We start from the raw sequence: 23,684 nt of genomic DNA, 5'->3' as shown, positions 1-23,684 counted from the left end.
TACTGCTTTCCTAATATGTGATAATGTAAATAAACATACATTGCTTTAAAATACGAGTTTTATTTATTATGCCCTTAATAAAACGATTTTTACGTTTATCTAATTCAAATTAACCAAAGGTAAATAATCCAAAGTGCAAAATTAATTTTTGAAGTTGGCCACGTAAAAATAACAATGGACGTTGCCAGAAACATTTTTGATAGCTGTCAAAAAAAATTCAAAAGTTCGCAAAAGTTAATTACAATTTGAAATAACTCCTTAACGATAATGCTAAATTAAGTTTTTAGCTCCGCGATTTCAAAGTTGCCGCTCTAACGAGATTTCAACCGGAGACGCACGAACCGTTCCTTCGTCAATAAACGGCGTTCATTGTGGCGGGCGCGGCCATATTGGTAATTCGCGATACGAGAGCCGTTTTGTGAGTGTAGTGTCGTGAAATTCAATCCAAAATCATCTCAAAATGTCTGAAAGAGAAGATAACGTGTACAAGGCTAAACTGGCCGAACAGGCAGAGAGATACGATGGTGAGTGTATTTCGATAAACCCTTTTCCTGTTTGTCTGCCTTTTCCGAAAGCCGCTTTTCCAACTCGAAGTCTCGGACGCTCCGCTACCATTTTTGACGTATTTGACAGAACAAAAGGCTTTTTTGAAAAATTTGAGTATTTTAAACGATAAGTACACGGAATATTTAAGTTATTAGATGCTTTATAAATAAAAGTGTATCTGATTTATATCTCCGATCTTGCCAGAGAAGTGTCATTGAGTTTATCGATCTTTACGTTTCGGCAGTTTGATTAGAAATTTTATAAATTCCTGAATAATGAATCATAGAAATAACGTTTTTAAATAGGGAACACTTTTAAAATGCTTACGTTTTGCAAAATGAGTTAAAAACCTGATAAAAAACAATTCAAAAATGTCATTTTGGAAGGATTAGATTAAAGTCTAAATAATCGATCAAAATGAGTTTATTTCTTGTGGTTTTATGGATTTTTTTGTATCTGTGTAGTCTGGATATAGTGTTTTAGCCAGTTTTCGAGAGAATATGTCAAAAATGTTTCTTCGTCTACGCGAAAAGTCATATCCCACGCTTTCCGAGTACACAGACGAAGGCGTTTTTATTACGAAGCATTCGACGATTTCCATAAAAGCCCGTCTTGTTTATTGCGTAACAGAAAAGCGAATAGTTTCCGGTGATTTTTTTCTTTTTTCGGTAATGATCGCCAAATTGGGGAACGCCCCACGTAACGTCACTGTACCGTTTTTATTTCACCCAATTATTCACCTCATTTCATTCACATTCTTGATGTTTCTATTTTTCTTGAATTACCGCTGGCGTATCGATTGTGCTAACGCGAAAAACACACGATGATCATAATTGGCTGTGTCGTCAGACGTACTGTAAATTTTTCGAAATACGTACTACAAAAACTCACTGTACAGGGTGTCCAATTTTTTACAGTGTTTCTCGTTTATGAGTGAAGATAAAAATATGAGCTTTTCACATTACAATGCTATTTGCTACACGCAGATTTGTCCTAACCCCATACCCAGTTCATGAAATACAGGGTGAATTTGAAAATGTTGCGTTTTTCGCTCCCCTCCGTATCTCAGTTAACTTAACTTATCGAAAAGGTGAAAACTGAGTCCAGTAGAGTTTTTCACGTAAAATCCAGTGGTGTAACGAGTTTTTCACTGTCACGAGTTGTCGTGAAATATGACCCAAAATTACCAATGTTTTTTAAAATGGTATTTTTTTAAATGGCTCTATTATGTTTTAATGTAATATAAATAAGGTAAAAAAATGCGTTATTTAACTTTTAACATAGGCGGCCGGTTTAAATTATGTAATCAAAACATTTGAATAAATAATTATTCTGTCAGATTTTTGTTATTGGCTATTCTATGCTAGTTTCTTTACAAATTATTGTACAAGTGTATCAAACATATCGATAACTATGATTGACAGCTCCGTGTTATCTAAAAGCTGCACATGTTCATTTTCAATGCAGTTTATTAAGATAAGATTAAGATATAACCCGATGGAAACAAAAATTATCTGGTGATATTATATTAAATAAAACAATACCTACTTACCTAATTTTTTTAATTTTTTTTAATTATGCATGTTTTTACCTTATTTATGAAAATAAAAAATAAGTATAGATAATATTATATTTTTAAAAAGCTCATAACAAGGCAAGTAAAATGAAAAAATAATTTACAGTGTGTCGCAAAAGAAAACAAACATAAGTTTTTTAGAAAATGACAAAAACTAGTTACGGCAATGGATTCTAAGTACGTAGAAAACTCTACAGGACACAGTTTTTACCTTTTCGATAAGTTATAAGATAACCGAGATATGAGGGCAGTTTAAAAATGCAACAATTTTAAATTCGCCCTGTATTTCAAGAACCTAACAAGGCTAAGACAAATCTGTGACATTTTATTTTCATAAAAAAGTAACAAAGTGATGTGAAAACCGCACCTTTGTATCTACTCAAACGAGAAACCCTGTAAAACACACGAAAATGGGACACCCTGTACATTGTACATACTACGCCCAACAATTATTATTCCAGCCAATTAGGCTATTTGTTACTTTTATGGTTAAATATTTAAAGATCATTTATCAAATCAAGTGCAAATGAAAAGTTTGAATATACGTCATTTATAGTATAATGTCACTGAATTTAATAATGTGAAAATATTCAATATTATAAAACCTAGTGGCTAATTCGTGTTATAAAGTAGAGAGTAAAAAAAACAGCGTCAGCGATGGCTATGAAATGAAGATCGCTGTCATTTTATATGCAAAATTATATGGGGAATGTTATCGATGTTCATTTTCAAGCCAACTGGACGCCGTTTTTTATTTAATTTGAAATTATTTATATAATAAAAAAAAATAATATATTAGATGTCTTGAAAATACACGGAAAAAAACAATAAACCGAAAAATACACAAGCGTTCAAGAAATATGGAATCGTTTGTAAGTTGGATGATATATTTGACGAAAAATGTTGGCTTGTTCGAATCTTTCATATAAATTTGACATCGTGATCTTCAACTTTGATGTTTGATGTGAAATTGTCGTTTTACTTTGCCAAAAAAGTTGTACAAGATATTTTATTTCACTAACTTGAAAAAAGAAATGATAGGTAAAACCAGTGTAATACTCATAAATTTGAATAAACCAGGTTACATTACTCTTTTCTATGAATTTATGCTATTTATGTAACAAGTAATACCAGTATTTGTTTTAAATAAACGTTTAATAAGGCTATTATAGGTTTTATAGATGGAACCAATTTTTATAAAAATAAGTGATTACAAAAAAATTATCACAAAATTTTGTAGGAAATTTGAATAGATTTTGCGTGTAACTATGCTTTTGAATTTTAAAGTTGAATTACCTCAATATCAATTGAAGAGTTTATTAAAATAAAAATAGCAAAATTGGTTACTAGGGGAGCAATACAAAAAAAAGACATTTTGTAGTCTTTCAAGGGAGAGATTTTTATTTAAGCACAAAAACATTAAATAAGTAAAATACTAGGCCTTCGACCTTGTACTAATTATAAAAAAAACATTTAGATTCCTTTTTTTATGTAAAAAAATCATGCACTTAGTCATATTGCTTATATGCATGTAGTAGACAGAAAAAAGCTTGTAGATCACTAATATCATGACTTTCTTGTCTAACTACTGAATATTTATATCTAGAAATGTACAATGTAATGCCAGTTTACAGATACAGTTTTAGATGTCTGACTAATACTGTTATGTACACCTATCTGTGCTAATAAATAAATATAATGAAACAGACCATGACTGTTTTATTTGCTATAGTGTGACTTATCAAATTATTAATTAAAATATTCCAATGAAATTCTACATATATTCGATACCAATTAAACTTTCAGTTACGTAATCGAGGGCGCGATATTTAAATTTATTGTTGCCAACCATATTCGGCGCCGGGCTGACTAACTGGAATTTAAATTTCCCGCTGGGGATTCAGGTGGCAGCTCTGCTGTAAAAAATGTTAAGGTGCCGCATTTATTTATTTATTTCCTGATATTGTCATTGGTTTTGGCACTTTAGTTAAAAATAACTCTTTTGTTTTAGTCTTTTTCTCCTTTTTCTTGATAATTGATATGTAATATCTACTGTCTTTTTCGTTTGAAATATAATGAAACATCAGTTTTTGGTAGTGTTTAGTGGTCGGGCAGCAACAACTCAAACACAAACGCAGATCAAAGGAAATAAAAGTTGTCCGACCATTGGTCAACGCTAAATTTAATATATTTGAGATGTCGGACAGTAGCCCCTTTTCCACGTCGTATTGTAGAGTTCAGACTAATTTTTTATGAGATTTTGGTTATTTTCAAGCATGAAGCCTAAATGAAAAGAGAGTTTTCATCAATACTATAAAGATGCATTAGAAAAAGCAGTCCAAACTGTCCGAGAAGAGGAAAAATCGCATAAAACATGCAGTCAGTACAGGATTCCAAGTACAGGACAGTATTAAAGACAAATAAGCGACGTTTGCAAACGAATGGAACCAGAACTTGTTTTAACTAGAGAAATTGAGAAAAAAAATATTACCTGGATTGAAAACTTAATCGTTTGCGGATTCCCAATAAAAAAAACAGGTGTTACTTAATACAGTTGAAAAAATTGTATCTAGAAGACGAAAATTTGAAAACGCTGTTTACTGATGGAAGCATGGTCTTATGAACCGCGTTGGTATCGTTTAAATGTGATACACACTTGCCGATGTTGTTTACAAAGTGGGGACTGGTGGGGATACTTGCCAAGTACGCAAATATTGGCGTACTTGCCAAGTAGACGAGTCGCGAGAGTGTGCCTTTACGTGAAGCCCAATAACCACACTATCTATTAAGGCGCATTCTCACGACTCGTGTACTTGATAAACATTTGTTATTGGTGTATACTTGTCATGTCGTGAGAACGGTTTCCTTGGTCATTCGTCGTGTTCCCACTCTCTGTCGGTAAACATAGCCCAAAAATTTTCGAGTAAAAAAGGACCACAATTATACGTACACTTGCCAAGTGTAGCCTTGGCTATACTTGCCGAGGCGTTCAAACGACTGCGCAAATAATTGTAATGTTATGGCGTATGTCCCGTTTGTTTCCGGATCGTAGTGTTTTTCGAGTAAAAATTTAAAACGTCAGAACAATAATAGATTATAAAATATCAAATTTACATTAATAACTTCAATATTGACGACATACCGAAATCGTTCCTTCAGCAATAGATGGAGTGGACAAATGAATACTACACGAGAAAAATCAGATATGTCATATTTTCATAGAAATTAAGATAGCGATACAACTTATAGGAAAAGTTAGCATCATTCGAGAGAAAAGAAAGCAATAATACGCTTAATTCCAGAGATATTACAGTTTGGTTATTTGTCCTTACAAGAGAAAAACCAGAGTAGTCCACGCGTAAATGGCAAAAATCAGAGATGTCCTTACGCATGGGCGACAAGCATGCATCTTGCAATTAGTATTACATGTAATAAATTTATGTATTCTAATAAAACCGTACTTAAATATTAATTTTCTTCCTACAACAAAAAAATAATAGTTTAGTTTAGGTTTTATACAACCTTTAATTGGACATCCCTGGTTTTTCCCCTGCCTTGTTGTGCATTTCAACATTTTTATTTCGGTTTTTCAGAATATGGCGATAATTAACAATATTAATATTTCAGAATTGGTAGTAATATAGATTTTTCTAATTATTCAACCGGAAATAACATATTTCTTTAAAAACATTAAATTGCATTTTTCTTGGCTCCAATTAAAATGGACAAAGCTGGTTTTTCCCGTGTAGTCTTCAAATGATGTTTTGGAATTTATGGATTTATACGAAAATAGACCCTTCATATGGATGGTCAAACATAAAGAACATAGAAATCGTATTGCAGTGTACAGTAAAAGAAAAAAGAATCATTAGCAACGACAATTTCGGGACGACCGGTATCCATGGATGCGACTATCCTGCGACTATACTGTTTACTTGCCAAGGATTTAAACAATGTTTGTGCTGGCGTATTTGTTGAAATGGACACGTCGCGTCGTGTGAGCGCCTCACTTGCCGATGTTAGCTTACTTCGGGTTTCTCTTATTACCGATTCTGAACCGCTCTAGAACTGTGATGCGTATGCGCAGAAGGAAATATGAAGACATTATTTCATTTGCGCATGCGCTGCAGAGTTCTAGGACGGTTCAGAATTCAAGTTACTTAATCAATTGAAGAACCCGAACAAAGCTGTTGTTTACAAAGTGGGGACTGGTGGGGATACTCGCCAAGTACGCAAATATTGGCATAATATCTGACAAACGAATCTAAAACAGCGGAAGGAATTCGGGCAAAAAATGTCGATGTTGTCACGTTTAATTATAGAAAAGCAAAGTTGCTCGATATTACCTATAAATTGAATATATTTTAGTTCATTTCAGCATACATAATTATATATATGCTAATATGTTGACGTAGTTCTTATTGTAATAATGTATATTTATCTAATTAACTGATTTCGTTCATTTTGCCTATTATAAAAGGTAAAGTATTTCTTTAAGGTTACGTCCGCTTAGGGTAAGCTGGCAACGCTGACAAAATTAATCATGGCATCCCGGATTCAACCAGTCTGATTGGTGGAGATTCTCGCACGTCTTGTCGCCATTACCCCCAACTTTATGCCCCTCTCTAGGAATAGTAGAAACCGTCACTACTATTGAAAAATCCAGTGGCGGTGTTATTGTATTGTGTTTTATATCTTTAACTTGATTTGTGTTTATTGTAAATTAGTACACGCGTTTTAACAAATATTACTATATTTGGCAAATGACTAAACAAAATGTAGGTACATTTAAAGTAAAATAATATTTTAAACTTTACTGGAAAATATTATAAAAATTCCTGATATATTTTTATGAAACCCCGCACGCTCGTGGATATTTTATGAATGAAATCGGTCATGATTTTAGAAAATTGCGATCCCCTTGCCGTTGCCCCGTTTTTTCAGATCCGTTTGTCAGACTGTACTTGCCAAGTAGACGAGACGTGAGAGTGCGCCTTTACATAAAATTTCATTTCTATACCATATTTATATAATATAAAATTTAATCAACAATTTAAACTCAACTTTTTATAAACTGTTCGACCACTGGCTAATTCACCCTATTCCAATCCAAAAAACAAATATATCCAAAATATAATACGTCTCCGCGTTTCTCTTATTAAATTATTCCACGTCTTTCCGTCCCGTGTCGCAATATTTCGATCTGGGACGGCCGCCGGGACTGTCACGACCGTTCTATAGCTATCGATCGTCCTGTCGCCGGGTGCTCGTTCGAAAAAGGGGGCCGTTAGCCTGTGGCTTGGCCAGAAAAAAATCCAAGCCCCCTCCTCTTAGAGCTTAACTTGAAAAATATTTGCTTTTCTTCTCAAAGACGACCATTTTTCCCCTCTAAGCTCATCTGTTGAATTTTATCCTGTTTTTGTCCAGACAAAATAGGGCGTAAGATCTCGATTTAAAAAAAGGAATTAAATTTTGAGATTCGACACGGTGGATCAAAATACGATTTATTTTAATCGTGGAAAATCTTGGTATATCGTCGTTGAAATCAGGGTTGGGTAGCGACACGTAGTAAATTAATTTGTTACGTTTATGTAGAAAAGTGCGTAGAAATGGTAGAATATTAAGTAGAAAATGTAGCAGGGGTATGGGGTATAGTGTGTACGCAACACATGTAATTAAATGGATAAACATACGCACAGATCTTCATGACGTGGGATGGCGTGGCGTGGCGTGTTGCCTAATAGGGTCCCGGCCTAAAAGGGATGCATATAAAGTTCATACCAAATAAACCTTTAGTCACGTGATTAAGCTTGACCGGCATAGCGTTGCCCACTTTTATACACTCACCGGCAAAAAAAACCGGCCACTAAAAACTAATCCCAATTTCAAAGTTGGATTTCTCGCGAACCGCTCATTAGATTTTGATGATTTTTTTTAAATTGTAAATTAATTCGTTTTTAACGGATGCTACGTCAGCAATTTTTATTCCAAATTTATTTTGAGCATATACAGGGCACAACAATAAGACGAAGTTTTTTGCCCAAACTTTGTAACACCCTGTAGGGTGCAGCAGAGGTAGTAGCTATTGATAAATTAAATCACATTGTAGCCTCATCTTTTGTGAGCATTTTGTTTTTTTAATCACCACATTATCTCTGTTTGTATTGAAGATACGCTGCTTTAAAACAAACGCCTCGAAAAAAGCTTTAAAATCAAATCAAACATCAGAACGAAAACGTAAACTAACTAAAACATGAAAATTAAAAAAAAGGTAAAGAAATTTTAAGGGACTAATATTTAGTATCCACTCTGGTGAAATTTCCCGTTACCATATACCGATTCCAGGCATTCTGGACTGTTGTTCGAAATATACCCAGGGTATCGGTGACATAACGTTGACATCGGCTATCCTCAATTAAAGCCACAATACGTTACAGATAATGGCATTTTTTTAATTTGACAACCGTTTTTCTCATATTGCAAATACTCATAAATCCGTTTTCGCCTATATGTCGCCTTGATTATTTACACATAAAACTTTCTGCCTTTTCCGATATGAATTCTGAATTTTTCCGAGACGTTCGTTTTAAAACAGCATATCTCTAATACAAAAAGAGATAATGTGGTGATTAAAAAAACACAATGCTCACAAAAGATGAGGCTACAATGCGATTTAATTTAGCAATAGCTACTACCGCTGCTGCACCCTACAGGGTGTTACAAAGTTCGGGCAAAAAACTTCGTCTTATTGTTGTGCCCTGTATATGCTCAAAATAAATTCGGAATAAAAATTTCTGACGTAGCATCCGTTAAAAAGGAATTAGTTTACAATTTAAAAGAAAAATCATCAAAATCTAATGAGTGGTTCGCGAGAAATCCAACTTTGAAATTGGGTCTAGTTTTTAGTGGCCGGTTTTTTTTGCCGGTGAGTTTATATTTTCTGTTAATCAAAATATTTTAGGAGACAAAAACAAATTATAAATATATAAACAGTTATTATTTACATCAACAAAACTCTTCTTCTTAATAGCACTTAAGGGACATAAAGGGCCATTACTACCGCTTTCCCGTTCTAAATATTCTAATAAAGTTGCGATGAGTTTTTTACGACTATTAAGTTATCTTGTACCACTTCGCACTAAAAGAGGTTCTAAAAAGAACCATGTTCGACTGCGAGGTCTGCTAGTAAACATTTTTAGGCTTAAACTATCACAACACTATTTATTTAAACCAAAAACTCGTAATACAAAACTAAAGTGTCAAAACGAATGACAATGTCAATAAATAAATGCGGCAACTTGACATTTTTTACAGCAGAGCTACCACCTGAATCCTCAGCGTGAACTTTATATTACAGTTAGTCAACTAGGCACCGAATATGTCCATGGTTGGTAACAATGAATTTAAAAATCGCACCCTCGATTACGTAACTAAAAGTTTAATTATTGATATCGCTTATAGTTATGAAATAGGTATATGTGTTATACAAATAATGTTTTATATAGTTTTATAACATTTACAGTTATTTTTCGATTTATTAAAATGATTTAAACGTTACAATGACAAGTGTAACATTTTATTTGATGAATAGATGGATTAAAGGTATATCTATTAAGCCGCGTCCAAGCTACTCGAACAAAATGTTCGCGAACATATATAATTAAACAGATACTAAGTGAAAATTGTGAGATAGGTAAGTTTATAAATAATAAAGCCAACAAGTACAGCTAGCCTAGGCCTATTAAGGAGCGCGGAGCGCCGAACGGCTAGCTTGTACGCCAGAGCGTGCGTCTGCCTATGTTAAGGTGCGTATTCATTATCCGAACGAACGAACGAACGAATGAAAGTGCGATATATTTAGACGGGGACCGAACGCATGCGGCCGTTCGTTCGTTCGTTCGCTCGACCATCCGTTTCGAGTCGGTACATCAAAGGCGTTCGCCAACAAATGCCTCCGGTCTTCTCGTGCGGTCCTATCGTGCGGTCCCCGTCCATACCACTAGCGTACATTCGTTCGTTCGTTCGTTCGTGCGGATAATGAATACGCACCTTTAGAGCGCGCGCGTTCTTTTTCCGACGGGTGTCGGTTAAATCAAAAGAACGGCGTGCATTTCGGCGGACGACATTGTACCGGACACTTGGAAGGGTCTCATTTAATTTCGGGAGTCCATCTGTGATTTTTATTTTTTACCGAGTATTCGACAATGGGAGAGGCAGTTATTGACTGGGATCGTGAAAAACATTTACAACTAATTTGTTTACACAAAAAAAGGATTTTATAATTTTAATTTTATTTTGGGTTGAGTGTGAATAGCTATGTAGCTAGACTTCGTCCATATAATTTCATTTTTGTTAATAAAGACCTTTATGATTATTTTTATTAAAAACCGGAATTATTATGGGATTCTGAAATTAAAAATTACTACTTAATAGGACGTTTGACACCGGAAATGAAATTTTACCATTACATTTCTAGAAATAAATATACCGTGTGTTTCTGAAAAGTGGTTCTATAACTTTTTTAATTTTTTAGATAAAAAACGAGATTTGGTATGTTAGTATAGGACATAAATCAGGATTGATCGACGTTTTCATTTATTTTCGGTCACTACCTATTTCACCGGAAATGACAACAACTTTTGATTTAAATGGTACCCTCGGTATTTTTTACCGTATATGATAGAAAATGACATTCTAAATAGAATGATATATGTCAACTTTTGACATTTTCAATTTAAAAATGGCCATAAATAAACGTAACGACAATTTTACTCCAAATACTAAGTATGTGGAACCAAATTATTCGTAAAAAATGCTTTTTCCAAATATGCTGAGCCAGCCTCGTACCATTTGAAAAATTTGAGTTATCATTAAAAATACGATTTGGGCGCGAAAAAAATTTACACGATCAAATATATGTTTCCATAGTTCTTTGATTACAAATTAATAGTTTTAACTCAGTCTTGGCACTCTAGACTGAAATTTAAAATGCTATTTTTATTTAATTGGAGTTGTCTAAAATTGACGTATGGTATGTCATTCTATTCAGAATGTCATTTTCTATCAAATAAAGTAAAAAGTACTTAAAAGGATACAATCTAAAAATACAAAGTTGTAGTCATTTCCGGTGAAACAGGAAGCGACCGAAGGTAATTGAATACGTCAATCAAACCCGATTTATGTCATATACTAACAAACCCAATTTCGTTGTATTATCTGACAAAATGAAAAAGTAAAAAAGTGAGCCCCTTTTGAGAAACACCTGGTAGAATCAGCTGAAAATTAATACAGGTCTTAAAAATACACTATAACGAATAATCTACCAAAAGACCCCTGTGACCCTCCGCCTGCTAAATATTGATTCTTCAACGACAAAAGTTCTTAAACTGTTTACCGGTTAATTTATTTAATAAAATGCTTGCACTCGAAAAAACAGCGACTACGCACCTCAGTCCTCCGGACCGATGCGATGGGCTGTCGTCGTTTACGACCTGCTGCTACGAGTATATAGTGTGAATTATATATGTTCGCGAACGTTTTGTTCGAGTAGCTTGGACGCGGCTTTATAGAAATATTTTTTATAGATTTCTAGGACACATTTTTATAACTTTTACAGGTATTTTTCGATGTATTATAAAGTTTTAAAAAACTTCATTCGGTTTTTTTTTGCTTTTCAGAAATGGTGGAGGCTATGAAAAAGGTGGCCAAGTTAGATCTGGAATTGACCGTGGAAGAACGCAATCTCCTCTCCGTCGCCTACAAGAATGTGATCGGGGCTCGCAGGGCGTCCTGGAGGATAATATCCTCCATCGAACAAAAAGAGGAATCCAAAGCCACCGACGACAAATTAGAAATGATTAGGGCGTATAGACAACAGGTAGTCAGAGCAAGTCAATTGATAAGTAACTTGAATTCAATTCTCATGAATTATTGTAACGAGAAAAGTTTTTTGCTTTTTCATAGTTTGTTTTTCTTATTATCGATATTTTGCCGAACTTCGATAGTAGTTCAGAACTTCGATAGTAGTTCACATCACTATCGGTAGTTGTTAAAGTATGTTTAGCCTTCGTTCAACGTTACGTCATCTTTATGTCAAATATGAGTTTTCTACCAGGCAAGAGTGTTCTACCAGCGTCTCTTTCTCGAGAAAAATAACTTAAAACCTTAGCAATGAGCTCTTGTTCATTTTGACTAAATCTTTGAGGCATTTTTGCAATAAACATTTTTGAATTTTGTTTGACAGCAACAATCGATTTTTAATTTTGACATGGATCGATGTCTGTCAATAAAATTTAACCAAATCAAATGACAATTGCTGTCCTCCATTCGCGAATTTCAAGTTCCGAAGCTTTACTGCTCAGAACGGTTCTGAAAGGAGTTGTGCACGATAGCCTGGTGCCTCCATATGGTGCGGAACAGTTCTGAACTTTATGACTCAATTGAATGGAGTGAGAGTATCGCGTTCTTGAACAGTTCAGAGCTGCACAACTGCGTGAATGGAGGACAGTAAATGACAATTGCTTAAAAGAATATGCAGAAATTTACGAAATGCCGTAATGACGTCACCAATATCTTTCAACTGGTTGGCCAGTGATTGAAAGAGTTTGACAATATATATGACGTGACGTTGAGCGATGGTTGAACATTCTATAAGTTTAAATTATTTATTTTTGGTTGCATATCTTTTATCGATTATAATTTGTTTATTTTTAATGAAAACAAAGGTTTATTCTTAATATCTTAGTTGGTGTCGTTTATTAAGATTCAGTATTTACTTGTTTTTTAAGGTATGTAAGAAATTATATAAATACATACTCTAAAGGCGGACTCTCATGACGCGTGTACTTGTACAAACATTTGTTATATATACTTGCCATATCGTGTACTCGGTTCATTTGTGCAATTTTTTGTGACTCGTCGTGAAGCGTGAGCGCCGAGCTTGTTGCAAAAAATGTTATTTACAAAGATAGTATACTTACGAAGTACGCAAATATTGGCGTACTTGTCAAGTACATGAGTCGTCAGAATCCGCCTTAATACCAGTATTGCCAAATATTCTAATAATTGTTGATCACTCCCTAATAAAAACTGGATGTAGTACGTATAGGAAGAGGGGTTAATCACGGCTACCTTGCAGGTTTATTGTGTATAGTATTTTTCCAAAGTCAATTGGAAGTACTGAGACTCTTCATTCCTTTTTCCCGACGATGCCGACAAAGACAGTACCGAAATTAAAAGTCCTAATATATTCCAACTGACTTCAGATAAACTATACCCCTTTCTTTTGTTATATCTCGTCATACAGCCTCAGGGCTTTAACAAAAGTCAGTACCTAAGACTGTTTTACAGAGATTAGTTCTCCATCTCCGATATCAATCGTACCAAAGTTTATGGCAAGAACGGTTGTCGTCTCGGCGCACTCAGTAATGACATATTCTGGTGTTTCTCTCCATTTTCCCCACAAAATCTGCATTCGCCCTTGTTTCTTAGTTTCAATCTACTGAGGAGTTCATTGAGATTGTTCTTATTTAAGTCAAGGAAAATCTGCGCTTTTTCTAGGTTGTAAATTCTAAAAACTGGATACTAATGTAGTTTTTTTACAGGTTGAAAAGGAATTGAGGGAAATATGCTCAGACATTCTCGGAGTTTTGGATAAACACTTAATTCCAGCCGCTTCCACGGGAGAAAGCAAAGTATTTTACTACAAAATGAAGGTAAATAATAATAACTCATAACCAATCTAACAAAAAAAAACTTAAAATATTACATGATGTTTTTTGAGGTAATTTGCGACTGAAGTTTTATAGAACTTTGTTGAAAATTTTTTGCTGATAATTTTTTAAGAATTTTACTTTGAGGTTGTAAAAAGGCGTAGTGTAACGTAATATAGTAATTGTGTTTTACAGGGTGATTATCACAGATACTTGGCGGAGTTTGCTACAGGGGCCGACCGTAAAGATGCCGCAGAACACTCGTTAGTTGCGTACAAGAGCGCAAGTGACATTGCCACAACAGAATTACCTCCCACGCATCCAATCAGGTACGATTCGTTATTATTCTTTACTATAGTCTGTCCAACGACCAAATCCTTGACAGTGACAGATGTGTCTTGACATTTTAATTTCAATGTAGTTTATTTTATTTTTTAAAGAAATAGTATAAAAATATACATGCTATAATATTGAGTGACAAGTGATTACTTCAAAAAATAACACTTACTGAATTTTATACCTTAAAAGTTGATTAATTAACTTTAATCTTAATTTTTTTAAACTAGAGTACCTTTTGACATTATCTTTCTGCAGTACTAAAATCATTTATTTACCTATCGTGTGATGTCTTTATTTTACAGCCTCTCCAGTTTTTAGTACCATATAGGAAATGGTATACAAACTTTATTGGTGGCTCTCTGGGCACCGAATATTAACTATAAACTGTGCTCTAGGTCTACAGTTAATTTTCCCTTGATTTTTCCTCCGCTTAATTTCAAAAAACATAAAACACAATTGCAAAAAGCAATTCGCAAATATTTCACATAATTTGACACAAATTATATTATAACCTATAACTTGGCAAGACTTTGACAAGCCTCAAAAATTTTAAGTCGAGTTCATACGCGTCTGCGCCCAGGCATCTTTCATCGTTCCGTCACTCCAATATTGAGATATGATCAATCGTTTTCGAAATAATAAACTAATAAAACTGATTAAAAACAACGAGGCGACGCATGACGGATTTATATACAGGGTGTCCCAGAAATAAGTGCAAGTATTTTAACTGGTAGTATAGTTCAACCCCAGAAACACGCCTATGAGGCTTTTTCGCGAAAAATTTTTTTGGAAATTTTTTTAGTCTTTATTTAAAAAAAATAATTTGATAATATGGCAACATAGGTAGTAGCCTTGTTTATATATTCTTAAAGTTGTTCAACCGACTAGACAAAATGTGCTGCTAACTGGAGGACAAATCGTGAACCTTTCGGGGCGGAGTCAAAAATATCGATTATTTTCGTTATTTTCCTCAGAGTAATGTAATAATATAGCCCGGGTTTCTGCGAGTTTAATAGTGATCAGCTAATTAAGAAATTTAAACGAAACTTTTATTTTATTGTAAATTGTGGATTATTTTTACCTGTTATTTTAAGAATTCTAAACCGTATTAACAAAGAAATTATTATTTCGATATGTTGGTACATTATTTATAATTTATGATAATGCTAATTGGCTGTTAATTAATATTTAAAAAAAAGTTACATACCTATTTTAATTTGATTTAATGCAGGTTTATAAAAGAATCAATTCATTCTTAGATTATTTTATTCTAAATTGAGTGCTTTACGAATTTTACGATATTTTTTTTTTTTGAAAACATAAAACTTTTTACATTTTTGATGCTAACTAATTGGCATGGATTATTGGTATGGAAATTAGCCAAGAAAGAAAAGAATTGGCTATAACTTGTAATTTTTCGAAAAAAACATTATACCTATCGCTGAAAAGCTTAAAAAATGGCGCTTTTTATGAAGTCATGGCCAACTATGGTTTACTAAAAAACATATGTTTGTGTCATATGTCAAAAATGACAGACTTTAGAAAAAAAAACAGAAAATACAAACTCATTAGGTATGTGATTATCTACAACTTTTATCTCAAAACTTTTTGTCTAAAATACCGTATGATCGAATAAAAACGGCGTCAGCGATGGCTATGAAATGACGATCAATGATATTTTCCATATAATTTTACATATAAAATGACAGCGATCTTCACTTCATAGCCATCGTTGACGCCGTTTTTATTCGATCATACGGTAGATTATAATGGAATTAGAGACAAGTTTTAAAATAGCCTAAATTTGTTTTTTTCGAAATATCTAATAAGCCTTGAACTTCTCCGAAAAATCCAAAAGGCGCATATTTATAATCCCACAAACCTGCAATTCTTTCCCCATTAACCGACTCTGTATCTCCAGTACTTTCCGAGATGCCCATAGAGAACATCGTAGGAAACTCACCCTGTATAGTATTTTGAAACTAACTATTATTATTATTTGACTAGTTTAATTTGATTAATAAGGCTAGATTAATTTAATTTCAAATAAATTTGATCAGATTTTTTTTCGTATATTCTGCTACCAGAAAACCAAGATTATAACGAAGTTGAAGGAAGACAGTGTATCTATCACAATACTTAATAGAACTACTACAATTATTACAAGAAAAACAAAAAGAAGAAATACCCAAATACCCCTTCACCTACTACTGAACTACAAAATAAACGAATATAATCTCTTAAAACACTACACAACTACTTATTCTTGTATTCTACACTGAACAAATTATCAAACTTACTAATTTATCAAACAAAAAGAAAAAATAACAAAATTATCCCTTCACCTACTACTTAACTACAAAATAAACTATATAAAAACACTACTAAACTATTTTTGGTAGACTACACTAACATGCTACACTAAACACTATAATTAAACTTAATAAATTAATCTAATTTTACACTACACCTACAAGGAAAAAAGAAATATGAACATTTTCTAAAACTAGAAGAAACAGAACTTCCATACGTGCGACCAGGATAATAGGTCAAGGGGACAAAGAATATAAAATACTTTAAAATGTGCATTCAGACAGAAAAAATACCTCGAAAATTATTTAACATCGGCCTTGTCGGCCTTGAAGAATTTGTCGGGTATTTACAATGGTCGAATTGTATAATTGCCAGCTTTTATAGCATATCTAATAGACAAAAAGTATCTGGTCGATTAGTAACCAATTGGCACAGTCCGAAAATTATCGATTTTTATTTTCTCTGTTTTTATTGGTAGCTTCAAAATTCAGAGTAATAAAAAATATTTTTCTGTAGGCAAACCGGTCCTGCCATCTAGTAGTCTTAGTCCATAAACGTCTTAGGTTGATCTACTTTAAAAATATATATACAAGGGTAGTAGATTAAATTTACAAGAAAGAAAATCCAGAAAAGATCCAGTGGTTCTCAAAATTTTAGCAAAAAATCATTTTTTGGAAATTTTCAAAGTAAAATAACTCCGTTATTTTGGACTTATTTGAAAAACGATAAAGAGAAAATATGTTTATTTTATCGAGATCTACCACCCCTACTACCTGGGACACCCTGTATAAACCCATCCATAGTTAACTTAGAAAATATTAGAAACTTTTTTTAGTGAAATAAATAGATTGTTATGGACGGCATCTGCTTTTTTTATTCCTTTATTGGAGGATATACATTATTTTTTTTTTCTTTTTAGGCTGGGTTTGGCCTTAAACTTCTCAGTGTTCTACTACGAAATCCTCAACAGTCCGGACAGGGCGTGTCGCCTGGCCAAGGCCGCCTTCGATGACGCCATCGCCGAATTGGACACGTTGAGCGAGGAGAGCTACAAAGACAGCACACTCATCATGCAGCTGCTCAGGGACAATCTGACGTTGTGGACCAGCGATATGCAGGGCGACGGTAAGATAAATACAATATTACATACATAGTCCTAAAAGCTTAACTACTTGATATTTCTTGATTTTATTTTAATTTTCTTGTTCCAGGAGAGGCGGAACCCAAAGAACAACTCCAGGACGTCGAGGATCAGGATATATCATAACTTTAACGCGCTCCTTGGTCTCCCTCCGGCAGGGAAGCTCCTATATAAATACTGAACTGTCGAGTGCTGTGTTGTAGTAGTGCTGGGCGCGGTTAACCTCAAAAAAAATCACTACTATGGGAGCTAGCACTAGCTTCGAGGTCAATTTTCTATTTTGTTTTTAATATATGTCAATGCAAATAACTTGAATTTTTAAAAAATTCTCTCACACATACCCTCGGTTTTTTATAATATGCTTTGAAATAAATTTTTCTCCGAGACAAACTAGAAAGTTAACCAAAAAACTTCCGCGCCCCTTAAGTGCATGAGGGTTTATGTATAGACCCTGGTACATACTGTATTATTATTATTATTAATATTATAATTAGCTGTAACTCTGTTTTTATTAGTCTCTTTTCGAGCAAAGGGTTATTCATGGTAGGATACTACAAACTTGGTTTCGCCTGTATTTATTTGTTAAAAATTATTTTTTTTTTAAATTAATTAGAAAGTTGTACAATTTTTTTAAGAATATACAGGGTCCTGCAAAAGTACGTCGGGCATCTGTAGCTCCTATAATAAAAAAGACTTTGGATTTTTTTTAAGTGCGAACCTAAAGTAGGTTCTAGGATTTATTTCATGAAAATATATTAACTTCTGCAGAGCGGATCTAGATGAAAATGTGCATGAAAATTTACTTCCTAGTACACAACGGAGGATATTACCGGTATAGTATCAAGTTTATTATGATTTTTTAGCTTAAAATTAAATGATTTTTGGTGATGCACGATCGTGCATCCTTACCACTTTTCGTCTCGCTAGCTCGTGTGTCACGACCTTGAATTTTTACTCCCATCGTGCGTAAAGAAGTTTCCAAAAAAATATTAAAATGTGTCCTGAACTTATGTCTCTGGATTCATAAAAACATTTAATAATATATTGGGACTATGTAAAATGATAAGAAGGAAGCCAAAAATGCAATAATATACAGGGTATACCATTTAAAATATATCATTCTGATCTACTGACACTTTTTCAGCTAATTTTTCTCAAATGCGTCCTAGTACATACTTTAGGTATGCACTTAAACAAAATTACTAAGTTTTTTTAGTATAGGAGGTACAGATGCCCTACGCAATATTGCTAGGCCCTGTACAGCATGTCAAACATGAATCAAAAGACTTGAAAAAAATATCCTACCATGGTTAGCTGAAAAAGTCTTTTTATCTTACAGGTATGGTCTCAAATGAATGAATGCGTGTAGATGTTGATGAACGAACCATAATTGATGCGGTGAAAAATGATCTTAGGAAAACTATCGCTTAGATTGAGAAAAAAAATCTTTTTACCTCCTAATTTATATTTTTATTTTAGCCTCTGAAATAGAAATATCAAAACGACGAATGGGTTAAACTTTTTGAAAGGTTATTATTGTAGGAAGTTGGCTTTTAAAGAAAAAGTTACATTAAAATTGTATAGCGCGACCTGAAATGATTGAAATAGTTCGCTTTCAGCTGTTAGCAATGCCCAGGCAGCGGAAAAATTGACAGTTGTTCGACAACAAGCAAAAATGAACATTTAATGATTAACTGAATATTATAAGTAATTTATTTTGTCTTTTATTTTAACTGCCGTGTCGAAAATAAAGCGTGATTATGTTAGGATTTCTTTTCTATGTTTAGCATTATAATTGTATTGAAAAATACTATTTTTTACATCGAGAAATATATAGATTTGACAAATAATAACAAAGTTAAAACTAGGTAAATTTACAGGAAGGAAAGGAAAAGTCAAAAAATTTGACATAATTGGCCGGAATTTTAGTATCAGTACCAATCACTAAAAAATCTTTCAACACAGTATTGCCAACTATTACAATGATCGCGGATCGCCCTTTGTATGTTAAAAGTTAAATGTTGCGACAGTAAAGCAGACCATGCACTACAGAGCAACAAGTTTCTTAGTGTGTTTATTTGTTGATGAACATGTTGCTAAGCATGTAGGCCAACATGTTCTGTAGTGTGTGGTCTGCTTAAGTCTTGTTTAATATTTTAACAGATAGATAGGGAAAAATAGACCAGTTGTGACCAAATTCGATAATAAAAATACATATAGTTCGTCCAAAGTCGATTGAAATAGGGTGGGCCTCAGTTTTTGTCTGGACAAATAAATTAAAAGTCTCACAGTGTTTCCAATTGACTTTAGAATTACTATACCACCAATATAATGCTTATCCAACGTATTTTCTACATAAACATTCTCCTGTCGCGCGAACTCAAGTATAGTCTTACATTTTTCCATATAATATTAAAAAAAACTTGTATAACTGTACCCTACAAATATTTAAAAGAAATTCCTAGTGGTAGAGACACACAAAAACACTTGTTTGTATACGGGGTGGTCAGTTGTAGCCGGGAAACTTTGGTAACATATTTTGCAGATTAAAATAAGTAAAAAAGTTTGTGTAAGTTCATGTAAAATGCTTCATTTCAGAGATACAGGGTGTAGAAGTTTCATATTTATTTCTCGATGATTTTTTTCAAATAATTTCTGAATTAACGTGGATATTTGGATGAAAATTGGTTTGTGGGTGTTTTTTTACATGAGAAATTCGACTTCGATTGTACTTTTCTTTTGTAGGTGTATTGCACTCCTTCAAAACAGTTAAAAAACATGTAGCTGACACCCCCTACATAAAAGAGTCATTGACATCGAGTTTGTCATGTCAAGAAACACCTAGGCATTAACTTTCATTCAAATATCAACGTTAGTTGAAAAATCACTTAGAAAAAATCTAAATAAAAATGGAACCCTGAATCTCTGAAAGAAGCATATTAGGGCATAAATTTATAAGAACTTTTTTTATTAATTTTTATCTGCGGAATATGCTGTCAAAGTTTCACGAATACAATTCGGACCACCCTGTATTTTATACAGCCTCGTATCCTGTTTGTTTTTTTCTAGCTGTTTGTATTTATAAGTCAGTATTTTATATTTTTTTGAGAGAGATTGGAATTTTGAATTACGCGCATAATATATATCCGTACAAAAAGGCATTCCGTTTTTAGCATTTTTTTTTCTTATTAAATGTACTTAAATGAACATAAAAGAAGCTGTCAAAATAAGTAGAAATAAAAGGACAGACAGATATACATACTACTTTTTGTTACTAGATTTTTTTTGTAAATCAAAATGCGGATTCTGCGCGAGTCTGTCATTAAAAAGTTGTTACTTATTATAGTGTAATTTATTTTTTTGTACTTACATTTTTTCTTACGGCATTTTTCTCTCGTTTAGAATTAAATTTGTTCCGTTTTTTATTTTTTTGCTGTTGAATATTTTTGTCGATATTTTTATTTTTGCATTACTTGATGTGCGTATGGATGTAACAAGCTGTGTAGATTGATATAAATAAATTGATGTATTATTATAAAATTATTTAAATATGGCTTTTATTTACTAAAGCTTCAATTCAGAGTCCCGAAATTAGTGGAATCTTAGGAGTAACGTCTTTTTGGCCTTTGATTATTTGAAAGAAATATTTTATAATTATAATTAAAAACCTGTTAAAAATGAAGTAGAAATTTAAAAATTGATATAAAATCAGTTTATAGGCAACTCTATATACAGTAAAAGGTATTTATAGTTGCCTGTGATTAATATATGTATGTATTTCAAGTTGCCTACCTTAAAATAAATTGTGCGCCAAAATATTTCATTTCAAATTAATCATTTGTATCCACATATTTTACAAATTACAGTAATATCAGGTATTTATTAAACATATGCGACTTAAAAAATACACCTTTTAGTATAATTTACCTAAAATTATTTAGCTCCCTCTTTAATCATGAATTTCATTCTCATCTGCTGTTGAATTGGCATCTTGAAGAGGGTGGTTAAATTGTACAGCTGTTCCAAAAAAATTCTTGTTCCAAAGCAGTACAATATCACATACAAAAACTTAATTTTAAATGGACATGGAAACAAAATAAAGAGAAAATCAATTAGAAATTATTCCAAAACTACATAGGCATCAAAAGAAATTAAACTAAACTTGTAAGTCTTAAGGTACCTTTAAAGGAATAACAGTAATATAAACAATAGATTCAGGAGATTAAACAGGCCTTACGGAAAGAATACATTGAAGCAGTGTATATAGAAAAATCACTTTTTCCATCAAAAAATCAGAAAAATTGTTAGAGCAACATAAAACATTCGTAACAACGGAAAATGTCGTACTCTCAACGTTGTCAGATTGAACACATCTGAAACAAAATGTTTTTTTGCACTTGTGTCTAGCCCTAGCAGGCAACTGTTAAGCCCGACCAATCACGTTAGAGTTTTTGACAAACACAAATGAATTAACACACTCCAAATAACCACGCTAATCAACTTGATTGGTCAAGCTTAATAGTTGACTGCTAGGACTAGACACTTCTGATTTATCGTGATTTAAAATAGTTTAGTTTCGTTTTAATCTTACAAAAATATTGATTAAGTTTCAGGATTTCGCTAATATCTGGCAACCCTGGAAATATTTTAGTTCCACTTTTTTCACAATGCCGCCACCAGCATTCTTCTCTTCTTTTTCTAATATCAGGACCTAAAAGAACCATAACCACAGAGTAAAAGTAGTGTTCTTCTTCTTCTATAAAAAAATGGCTTGAAACACAGGCAACCATAGATTTGATATAAATTTTCTCTTCTTTTCTTTTAATTGACTCGAACTCATACAGGTCATTCGGCCAGTGTCCAGAATAAAATAATCAAAAGGAGAGAGTCCGAATTATAATCTATGGTTAATTATTAGACAAAGATAACAAAAAAATAAACAAGAACAGCAAAAGTAAAAAATGGGCGGCGAACGCTAATCAAAAAAAAAACATTTCTTTGATAAATAATTGCAAACAAATCTTGTAATACGTATATGAAGAGAATACAATAATATATTTTGACAAAGCCTGTTTTATTGCCATTTTAAAATGTTCAGCTAATTTAAAACTATTTTAAATCAAAAATTTCAAAATATTTACGCACTAAATAGGTATGCACGAAATCTCGGAGATAACAAAAATGTTTCTGGTTTATTACAAGCTAAAGAATCCAACCGTATGATATCAAAAACACTCAGTAGGTATTTATATTTCCATGTAGTCAATTTAGAACAAGAAAATTATTAAAACAGGAAAAAATCAATCAGCTTTTAATGACGATGTAATTGAAATAATTAGAAAATACTACAGAAAGCAGAAAAAATGGATACTTACATTTTCAGGAGATCAAACAGACCTTAACGAACAGAATTCACTCAAATTGTGTACAGAAAAATCATTTTTTCTGTCAAAATAAATTACAAAAATCATCTGCTAGCAACCTAGCAACGGCAAAAATCGTACTCTCAACGTTGTCAGTTTGAATTTGAACACATGTAAAAGGAAATTATCGTTTTTTGCTGTAAAAAATTATGCTGCACCTAAAAGAAATACCGCATTATTTATTCTACTGAAACAAGGCTTATATTATATGTTTATAACAATTATTTATCATTATTTTGTAACAGTTCAACTCGCTCTATACTTACAAAAATATCGATTTTGAATAGTTTCAGGATTTCGCTAACATCTTGGCAACAGAAGCTTCAAAATAAATGACAATTCAAACTGAAACTGAACAATCATATTCCATTGCTAAAAATAATTTTTGTGAAACCTGTGGATTTAAAAACAAGCAATATTTGTAATTCGGAAAAAATATAAAGCTTCATGACATTTCTATGAGCTAGTATATTTGATTTGCATTATATAAAAGAGATAAAAAAGAGCCTTGATCAGAGTTAATCAGAGTGCACGCCTTTAAAGTTTGAGTATTACTGGTTGCCTACGAAAATAAATAAATTTATATATTTATGAAAAAAAATAAAAATAAACATTATATTGTAGATAAAACGATA

The 23,684-nt window shown here is 32.7% G+C and overlaps 1 protein-coding gene and 1 long non-coding RNA gene across 2 annotated transcripts; one reads left to right on the top strand and one right to left on the bottom strand.

Annotated features, from left to right (window-relative positions):
- Nucleotides 1-182: 182 nt before the first annotated feature.
- LOC115877107 (14-3-3 protein epsilon) lies at nucleotides 183-21,175 on the top strand. Its single transcript, XM_030893200.1, has 6 exons — nucleotides 183-524; nucleotides 11,800-11,999; nucleotides 13,726-13,836; nucleotides 14,029-14,162; nucleotides 17,405-17,610; nucleotides 17,697-21,175. The coding sequence occupies exons 1-6, from the start codon at nucleotides 461-463 to the stop codon at nucleotides 17,750-17,752; spliced, it is 771 nt and encodes a 256-aa protein (XP_030749060.1). The 5' UTR covers nucleotides 183-460; the 3' UTR covers nucleotides 17,753-21,175.
- Nucleotides 19,470-23,565, bottom strand: LOC115877108. Its single transcript, XR_004049284.1, has 3 exons — nucleotides 23,316-23,565; nucleotides 23,002-23,207; nucleotides 19,470-22,337 (listed from the first exon to the last, which is right to left on the bottom strand). It is a non-coding gene; the product is annotated as an uncharacterized LOC115877108 (long non-coding RNA).
- Nucleotides 23,566-23,684: the final 119 nt, after the last annotated feature.

Source organism: Sitophilus oryzae, unplaced genomic scaffold (assembly GCF_002938485.1).
Source record: "Sitophilus oryzae breed Bouriz unplaced genomic scaffold, Soryzae_2.0 scaffold_1442_pilon_pilon, whole genome shotgun sequence".
Taxonomy (NCBI): domain Eukaryota; kingdom Metazoa; phylum Arthropoda; class Insecta; order Coleoptera; family Curculionidae; genus Sitophilus; species Sitophilus oryzae.
This window is presented reverse-complemented; position numbering and strand designations above follow the sequence as displayed.

Excerpts from the sequence above, each read along its gene's own strand:
- LOC115877107 (XM_030893200.1), top strand. The coding sequence starts at position 461 with ATGTCTGAAAGAGAAGATAACGTGTACAAGGCTAAACTGGCCGAACAG. Across the intron at positions 525-11,799 it reads ACAGGCAGAGAGATACGATG|AAATGGTGGAGGCTATGAAA; the intron begins GTGAGTGTATTT and ends TTTGCTTTTCAG. Across the intron at positions 14,163-17,404 it reads CCTCCCACGCATCCAATCAG|GCTGGGTTTGGCCTTAAACT; the intron begins GTACGATTCGTT and ends TTTTCTTTTTAG.